Raw genomic sequence first — 9,536 nt, 5'->3', positions numbered from 1 at the left:
ATTAAAAACCTTTTTTTTGAGCAGGGCATGGTGGAGCACACCTTTAATCCCAGCATTTGCAAGGGTGGGAGGAGAGTTGCAAATGTGAGACTGTGTCTTTAAAAAACTGAAAGGAGGAAGCCATACATGGTGGCACATGTATTTAATCCCGGCACTGGTGAGGCAGAAGCAGGCAGGTCTCAGGGAGATCAAGGTCAGCCTCCTTTACATAGTGAGTTCCAAGTTTGCTACAGGAAGACCCTTTCTCAAACACACACACACACACACACACACACACACACTCACACAACGAAACCAAAAACCCCAGACAAGAAACTAAACAATGGAAATGGATCTTTTTCACAGCAACATCAGAGGAATGAAAAATGTATGGGCATTTTCTATTTATATGTATATGCATATATACAAATTCACAAACTGTATGAGCATATATAGATTACAGTTATATTCATGTACAGATATTTCCTGCTATAAGGACAATTTAGTCAACAGTGGACAACAGAGTCAGTGTTCAACAAGAGTCTAATGGAGTTCGAAGCTTCCTATTTTGTAGCACAATGCAGCTATAATGCAGTAGCACACTACATTCTTTACTCACAGCTTTGTGGTGATGCTATTGAATACAAGCACATAGACTTGTGTACAGTACATACAATTTAGCAATAATGAATGACTGTTACTGATTTATGTATTTACTATACAGCAAGTTTTGTTGTTTTACAGTGTATATCTTCTACGTAGAAAAAAAGGGGGGAGATAACTGAAAAACAGCCTCGGTGGTAGGTCCTTCAGGAAGTATTCCAGATAGAAGTTATTGTTGACCTAGCTGTCAGTTCCTTGGAAGTTATTGCTCCTGAACACTCTCCTATAGAGAAAAGATGAAGAAGTGGAAGATACTGATGATGTTGACCCCATGGAAGGCTTTTTTTGGGGTGGGGTCTTTTTGAGACAGGGTCGCCCTGTAGCTCCAGCTGTCCTGGAACTCACTATGTAGACCAGGCTGGCCTTGAACTCACAGAGATCTGCCTGCCTCTGCCTCCCGAGTGCTGGGATTAAAGGCGTGCGCCACCATGCCCGGCTGGAAGGCACCTTTTAACAACAGAAAGGGAAACTAAGGCTAATTTATGCAAGAACAAAAGCTCTTATTCTTTCTCAAGTGTAGCTTAAGTGCACAGTGTTATAAAGTCTACAGTAGGTATAGCAACACCCTATGCCCTCACAGTCACAGATCACCTCACTTTGGCCCATAGCAACTTCCCATCATGCAAGCTCCATTCATAGCAAGTACTCTATACAGGTATAGCACTTTTTATATTTTGGATTCATCTTCACTATACCTTTTCTATCCCTATATACACAAATACCTACCACTGCATAAAGTATTCAGTAGAGTAACATGCTATACAAGTTTCCCACCTAGGAGCAACAGGTTGTAATATATGCGTTCAAAGCTTCCTATTTTGTAGCACAATGTTATTAGCACAGTTATTTCATAACTCAACATTATATATAACAGCCTTAGTGTATAGAAGGTTATATCACCTAGATTTGTGTTAAGTACACAAATCCGGAAGACTACTGTGTTAAGTCCGGAAGACTACTGTGTATAAAGTACTCTGTATAAAGATGCCATGAAAATTTTTATCCTACTGGAGTTCATTGGCACACATCAATATGGGTAAAACTCAGAAAATACGCAGATCTGATCAGAGCCTTCTATTATCAGCAATCCTAAACGGAGCGAAGGAAGGAAGTCCAGGACAGAGGAAAGTAACACAGAAAGAGTAAGCGAATGATAGACGAGGGTTGTGTAGAGAAACGCTTTCATATGTCTCTCTACCAGAAATACCTTCAGCTTCCTCTCATTAGATATGTTCAGGGAGTGGGGACCAGCAATGTGGTTTTAGACAGCACAAACCCCATAGTGGCTGAAGGGCTTTTAGTGTATCCTCCACAGTAATAATTTCTGTATTCGTCTTCACCCCCCAACCACTGCGCATAGGGCTAAAGAAAATTTCCTGAGCATAGAGCAAGCCATCGATCCAGAGGTTTTGAACGCCTAATAGATAAAGGTGATGAGAAGCGCGCTGAGCACGTTTCCGTGGACAGGAGAAAGTTTCCACGCGCAGCATCTGCCTCGCGGGGTCCTCACCATGCGCATCGCCTCCTCCATCCACTTTTCGGTCTCCTGTGAGGACACCACACACGAATCGTTCGCAGCCAGAGTGGAGGCCACCCTCACCTCCATACCACCACCACTCAGGGACTCAGGCAGAGGAACAAGAGACGAACCCGCAGCGGAACGCGGAGAGTGGGACACTGCTTCCAGGAGGACTCTAAAAGGTGACGCACCGGGAGCTATTTGTGGACGGACCCGGGCACCCCGGACCAGTGAGCAGTGGATCGGCGGAGGCAGAAAGCGCAGCTGCAGGGATGTAGTCCACGCCCCCTTCCCGCTCTGCTGACAGCCTCTGCGGAAAGTCGCCGAGAGCCACTACTGCGAGGACACGCTTCCGTCGGCCCTGGGTGAATTAAGACGGCTCCTGGTGAGACAGCCCCGCTCCTCGGCAGCGCACACCCCCAGGACCTGAATATGCTCAGGTCAACGTGGAATTTTCTGAAACGTCACAAAAAGAAATGCATCTTTCTGGGCACAGTCCTTGGAGGTGAGTGACAACGTGCTTTGGAAAGGGACCTTGGGGGAAAGAGATGGCAGAGAAATGAGTTCTCAAATAGGGAGGGCCGACAAATAAGTCCCGGATAGTAGCTACAGGATATTCGTTCAACCGTCGAACTCTGGGAACCCGTTTGGTTCTTCCACCTCTCCCTCCCGTCTGTGTCCTTTGGCCCTCTTCTTGTTTCTTTCCTTCCCCCTCCCCCTTTTTTTCCCCAGGGGCCCTGAGAAACCTACCACAATGACGTTTATTTTTCAGTGCACCATTCTATAGATTCATGCCTTCTTCTGTTGTTTTCCTGTGAGATTTCTTCATTTCTTTTTGGTACCACCAGTGCTTTGGCTGTCAGCCCTTTCCAAGTGTTTCCTAAAACTCTAGGAGAGGTAGCTAAAGCCTGCACTTTGATGCTTAAAGTTAACTTGAAAGTTGAAAACAGCACGTTGCACTGAAGGGCTATAGGATATACACTAGATAAAGAAAAGCAAAATATTTAGCTCCGAATCTGGCATTTTAAAGTACAAATTATTCAGTATGCTTAGGATTGTCTTGTTTTGCAGTCTTCTTAGGGTTGTCAAGATTGTGTTCATTGCCCATTATGTGATTTATTTGAGTTCACTGGGCTGAGAGATTTTTAGAGACAGATAAGAAAAAAAAAAATCTTGATCCTGGGGTTGTAGCTCTGTGGTAGAGTGTTTGCCTAGCCTGCCCTGTATTCCATCTCAAGCACCACACACACACACACACACACACACACCCTTAAACCTTTTGTCTTCATGTGACATTCATGTCATATTCTGAGATTTTAAGGAAGGAATGGAAAGACAGCTTATTTTTCTTATTTTATATTTTTTGAAACAGAGTCTCCCTACAGTCCCGGCTGACCTAGAGCTTTCTCTGTAGGCCAGAGTGGCCTGGATCTCGAAGAGATCCACCTGCCTCTGCCTCCTAAGTGATGGGCTTAATAATGGTGTGCTTCACTACACCCTGCAAAAACTCTAGTTTTTATACAATATTCTTATCACTATCCTGTTGTCATAAACTGTAGGGTCGTTGATATAGTGATTGTATTCTGCATATTTCTGAGTTGTAACACAAATTGATAATGCATATAAATTTAATCATCTTTCAGGAATCCTTTATGGATATAATGTATTTTCTGTTATCTTCAGCCTCTTCTCGGGTATATTTAAACTATGCCAAGACTACAAAATACATTAATTTGTGAAAGATAAAGATATATGTGCAATAGAATAAGTAAAATATTTCATCCCAGTGAAAGAAGGAAAATTGTCTCTTTAGCAATTTCAAAAGAAGAACCTACCCCTTCAGGTTTATGGAATACCAAGTGGCAGATGAGACATAATCATAGAGGAAATTAAAGAATGTACTTAATATTGTAATAGATTTTTTAAAGCTTCTTAGAGCTTTATAATTAAAAATTAAAAGGAAAAGGTGTTCAGAGGAATAGAAACTCTTGCTCTCTAGCAAAAGAAAGAAAGAAATCAGTATTTTAAAAAAAAAAACAAAAACCTTCACTATACCTGGCATTTGTTTTGTAAGGAGCTCATAGTCTTTCTGCATTGTGAGTTAGTTTAGTTGGTTAAGAAACATTTATTAGGTGCTTATACTGCTGAAAGTAGTATGACTGAAGAAACAAGATCTACAGATCTCTATCTGATGGGAATGACAGAGGGTAGTTAATGTCACCCATTAAAAACAAGAGCCCAGAGAATTTAAGAAATTTGCCTAGGGCTTGAGTTACTAACAAGGAAACAGGAATTTGACCCCAAGTGTGTCAGTTCCCAGTGTATAGTATTTTTCCACACCACACCACTCTACCTTTATGGATTCTTTGGCGTGGTAAGAAGGAAAAAATAAATGCAGAAACAATAAACATGGAAGACCATAATAAAGTTGAACACAGAGAAAATTGATGGCTGATGTATGGAGTTGTAAAAATCAGGAAGAACTTCCCAGAACTGGCACATTTTGACAGTCTTGAAAGCTGAGCGAGGCATTAACTTGCATATCCAAAGGAGTTTGGCCATTTAGTGGTAGAAAAAAAAATACCCAAGCACAACTGTGAGTTTCAGGGCTTCTAAAGTAGGAATTTCTGTTTCTCTGCATTTTGGATAGATATTGTTTCACGTCCATTTGTAATTTGACCCTTGGAGAGAGGACAAGAGCAGTGGCTCTCAAACCTTTTGATAGGAAGTCTCCCTTTGGATACAACGCTCCCAGGAGCTTCCTATGTTCTATATCTATTAACAGTGATCATTTTTGAAAATGAAAGCAAGGATATTTAGAAAGTATTTATTAGCTCATCTAAGATAGCAATAATAAACCTATTGAATATTAACATAAAACATTTTCAAAATTGGTGAAAAGAGTGACATTGTTTTACATCTTGCAAATCTCTTACTTTGTCTTAACTGAAAAAAACTAGATTCTCATCCCTTTCTGTAGTCACTCAGTTGTGATACTACCTATCATGTAGCCTATGAGTTCCTCGCCTGTACACTCATGAAGGGAGAATGACAGTGACAACGTTTTAGTATTACAAAAATAGCTCAGACTTCACAGATCCTCTAAATGTCTCTAGGGCTGCCCAAGCTGTACTTTGAAAACCATTGCACAAGAGAAAGTGTTGCAGAACAGAAAGCAACCAGATTCTTATTATCTTGCTGATTTTTTTTTAAAAGCACAAAACATTGAGTTGTATCTTAAAACGTGTCATATTTGGCCTCTTCAGATTTTTGTTTTTATTCATTCACTCAACAAAAAATTTGGGTTGTTGATATTTTGATTTTGTTTTGTTTTGGGCAACAGGGTCTCACTAAGCAGTCCTGGGTTAACTGCAACTCGCTGTGTATTCCAGGCTAGCCTCAAACTCACAGAGATCCACCTGCCTCTGTCTCCTGAGTGCTGGAATTAAATGTGCCAACAGGCATTTCTAGAAGAATAAGGGCCTACTCCCACTATACTGGGCTCTGGAAATACAAAGGAATGCACAGTTCCTGACGGGGGAACTCATGCTATAGTCTAGAAAGTAGAAATGGTAATAAATAAAAGTACAAAGTATGAAAAGCCTTCTGCATTGCACCGTTATACATGGTGTGGGAAGCGTCTTCTGTGTCAGTGCTTCTCAGATTTTGCTATGGATAAAAAAGCACTTAAAATTCTTTTAAAGTATCAGATAATTTCCTTCAGATTCCAGCTCTTCAGATCTAGAATACCTACATACTAGGCTGGAGACGTGTTTAAGTGGTATAACACTGACCTAGCATAGGCAAGGCTCTGCATTCAATTCCCAACATTGCACAAATAATTCTGAAATAAAATCAAAATAACAGAACTTGGGGAATCTGTCAAATTGAGAGTGGTACTAATTGATTATTTTCAAAGTGAAAATAGTTGTGATGTAGGAATTTTTATCCTGGAAGGCAAGACTAAAAGATGGTTTTAAAGCAAGTAAATTATAGAAAGGCTGGAAAATATTTTGCTTTATCAGCAATGTTATGAAAGGAAACCTCAGAACATTTTCATTTATTTTTTGAGATATTTAGTAAATGTCTTCATTGTTTATAAAGGTTATAACTACAGAAGAAATTTTAATTTTGTGCATGAAAATCTTTAGATCAAAAGAGAGTAAGTAAACTGCTCAGAGTCACCTAACTTGGCATCAGAGCCATCAATACCTCCTGTTGTCTGTCCTAAGATGCAGGCTGCCAATGCAGGGTATACAGTCTTGAGTGTGTGATAGAGCTAATTATTCTTACTCTCATTAATGTTTTCTGCATAGACAAATCTAACAAACTCAGAATATATGAATTGCGTGCATGGGAGGCTAAGTGAACTAGACCTTGAATAGGAACGTCGGTGCTAACTGAAGAAGAAGAATGGATTGGGGACTTTAATTCCACATATTATTTAGCTAGGACTCCAGAATGAAGAACCACAAACTGAGTAGCTTAAGCAACAGAAATTTACCTTACCATTTTGAAAGTTAATAGCCCACAATCTAGGTATCGGTGGTTTGTTTCTTCTTTCTGATGTAAGGGATCTGTACTAGACTGTGCCCTTTGATGGTCATCTCTGGTTTCACACTGTCTTCCACAGCACAGAGTACTGATCACTAAATGACCACTGCAAGCTACTGGGAACCTTCAAAGAGTCCCCTCTGTACATATCTCTGTCCAAATTTCATCTTCTTATCAGGACACTGGTCATGTTGGTTTAGGACCCACCTTATTGACCTAACTTTATAATTTGATTACTTCTGTTACAAAATTACTTCTCTCCAATCTAGGTCACATTCTAAGGTACTGGGATTTCAATATATTAATTTGTGGAATGATCAGGAGTGGACACAAGTCAACCTGTAACAAATCATTTTTATATTTAGCTTTAAATAGAAGATACTACATTTACCAGGCAAACATAGTAGCTCCTAAAATGTTTTGTCATGCTTGTTGAGTCTGATGAAAGATAGACATCTTCCCAAGAAAATATACCTCACAATCGAAATTACTATTATTTCAGAAAAATTCTCATCTTTACAAAGGGTGTCACTTCATTGTTTCAGTTTATGAAATAACTTGAGCGAGAACAGTCATTTTGTAACTCCTAGGAGTCTGTTACAGAGATAAGATACAAGCAATTCATTCAGAACTCGTTATGCCAGAATCACCTGCCAGGATTACTTTGTGAAATATAAGTCAGTTTCTTCATTCTCTTGCTGTGTTTTGAGGGGAAGGAGAATAGCTTCTGACTGTGTAATCCAGTCTGCCCTCAAATTGGTGATCCTCCTGCTTCAGCCTTCCAAGTTGTAGAATCACAGGCTTGAGCTACCATGCCCAGTTCATTCTCTTTGTATTATTGCAGCGTAGCCATAATATGATGGATTATGGAAAAAGTAGCCATTCAAGAGCATTGATGAATTTTCATTTGCTCTTTAAGCATGATTAGAATCCATATATTTGTTTGCATAGTGACAGCAGTAGCCACACACTATTTCTAGTTAGCACATCATGTTACTGAGCTCTTTGAGACTATACAACACCTTAGTAGCTCATCTGCAACATCTGTCTTAGTGAAAATAGTTCAGTATGTACTTCCTTTGAGGACTGCTCTTTCCTTGCTTGTAAACCTCAGCTAGTGGAGATGAGTGAGAAATAGTTGATCCTGTATAGCCTTGTTTCCAGGTTATAATAAAATCAAGTTCTGGCACACATAAACATCTGTTAGCAAGCAAAGATGAAACAGTAGACACAACCTATTCCATAAGCTCATTGAATTCTAGCTTTCTTTGGTACTGTCACAAAACTATGTACCTAAGGGGGCTAGAGAGTTGGCTCAGTGGTTAAGAGCACTGGCTGCTCTTCCAGAGGACCCAGGTTCAGTTCCCAGCACCCATATGGCAGCTAGCAACTGTCTTTAACTCCAGTTCCAGGGGATCTGGCCCCTTCTTCTGGCTTTCACAGGAATTGCATGACACAGGTGCACTTACATCCTTGCAGGCAAAACACTAATACACATTAAAAAATTAATAAATAAAACTATGCACTTGAAAACCATTTACCTGAAACAACAACATTATGTCTGTAGGCCTTTGACTCGGAGAATACCCTGGATCCTCAGGGTTCCAAGCCCAGCCATCCCTAAAGGCAAAGGACTTGATAGGGCCTTGTATTCAAGTTCATAGAAATATTACTAAAAACATTTCAGCTAATCCAGTATCTTGAACACTTGCTAATTTATTCTGTGAAGATCCAGTTCTGCTCTTGTACTAATTAACAAAATATTTGATGCTAATCAGAGAAAAGGGTTATTATAAAACATAAGACATCGCTATGGGGTCTAGTTGGGGAGAAAATGGGGATCAGCAGGAGAGGGAGGAAGTAAGAGTGGATAATAGTAATGAGTGTGATCACATCATATACATGCATGGAACTGTCAAAAATTTAAAAGGCAGAGAAAGACTTCAGGTATTATCTTGATCAAATGTTAACACTGGAGTGTTTATATTCCCAGTTAGGAAAACTGATGCCCCACCCTGGATATAGACAGAAATGTCCACATTTGTATTATACTGTCTATGCGTAAGTGTGCTAAAGACCATGGGACACTGCCTGTATTTTCAGACTGCTATGAATATTGTAACACCCTCTTCCTCTCTTTTTGTTAGTAGTTTTTAGATGGTCTAAATTTCATTCTCAGAGATTTTTTTCTAATACATGGATGCATGATTATATGTCTTCCTGACCTACAGACCTTTCTTTTGTTCTTTCTTTTATAGTTTTTATCATACAGTTTTTAAAGTATGCATTCATTGATGAAAAGACATAGACGCAAACAGAAATGAGAAGATCCCAATTATCATTGGTTATCATATATTCTACGTTAAAATCCATGTGTTTTTCTGTTTATTCCACTAAAATTAAAACTTCCAGGACCCTCTTTTATCACCTACTGGCTAGATATTTCCTTGTGTCATTAACTATCAAGCAATGTGGTTTTTAATAGCTGCATGATTCCCTATGTGAACAGATCATGATTTATTTAAATAATTCTCTATTGTTGGACATTTGGAATATCTCCAGTTACCTGTTCAAAGTGCTCCCAGTCTTTCCATATTTAATTACTTTCTGCTTCCTGTCTGCTGGCCAGCCATCTCTTCTGTTATTGACTATATCAAAATACATTGTATAGATGTAGAAATAAACTTTAAAAAGTTAAACAATTCTAATCTCTTTGTCCTTTTCCTTTTCTTTTTTCCTATTCAGTTCTTTAATGCATTTTTGGGGGGGTCTTTTTGAGACAGGGTCTCCCTGTAGCCCCAGCTGTCCTGGAACTCACTAT

General features: G+C 39.5%; 2 protein-coding genes across 3 annotated transcripts in view; one reads left to right on the top strand and one right to left on the bottom strand.

Annotated features, from left to right (window-relative positions):
* The window catches only part of Adat2 (adenosine deaminase tRNA specific 2), a 27,774-nt gene extending 25,459 nt beyond the window's left edge, over positions 1–2,315 (bottom strand). Inside the window, exon 1 of the mRNA XM_008829821.3 lies at positions 2,153–2,315. Within this exon, the coding sequence (XP_008828043.1) occupies positions 2,153–2,248 (96 nt within the window). The 5' untranslated portion in view covers positions 2,249–2,315. The remainder of the gene's footprint in view (positions 1–2,152) is intronic.
* Positions 2,316–2,419: 104 nt separating this feature from the next.
* Pex3 (peroxisomal biogenesis factor 3) overlaps positions 2,420–9,536 on the top strand; it is a 30,508-nt gene continuing 23,391 nt past the window's right edge. Inside the window, exon 1 of one of the 2 annotated variants that reach the window (XM_008829820.3) lies at positions 2,420–2,666. In XM_008829820.3, coding sequence (XP_008828042.1) covers positions 2,594–2,666 — 73 coding nt within the window. In that variant the 5' untranslated portion in view covers positions 2,420–2,593. The remainder of the gene's footprint in view (positions 2,667–9,536) is intronic. The other variant, XM_008829818.3, reaches the window with a different exon arrangement.

The sequence above is a fragment of the Nannospalax galili genome, unplaced genomic scaffold (assembly GCF_000622305.1).
Source record: "Nannospalax galili isolate Female #2095 unplaced genomic scaffold, S.galili_v1.0 scaffold154, whole genome shotgun sequence".
Classification (NCBI taxonomy): Eukaryota; Metazoa; Chordata; class Mammalia; order Rodentia; family Spalacidae; genus Nannospalax; species Nannospalax galili.
The sequence above is the reverse complement of the archived record's forward strand: the minus strand, read 5'-3'. Positions and strand labels throughout refer to the sequence as shown.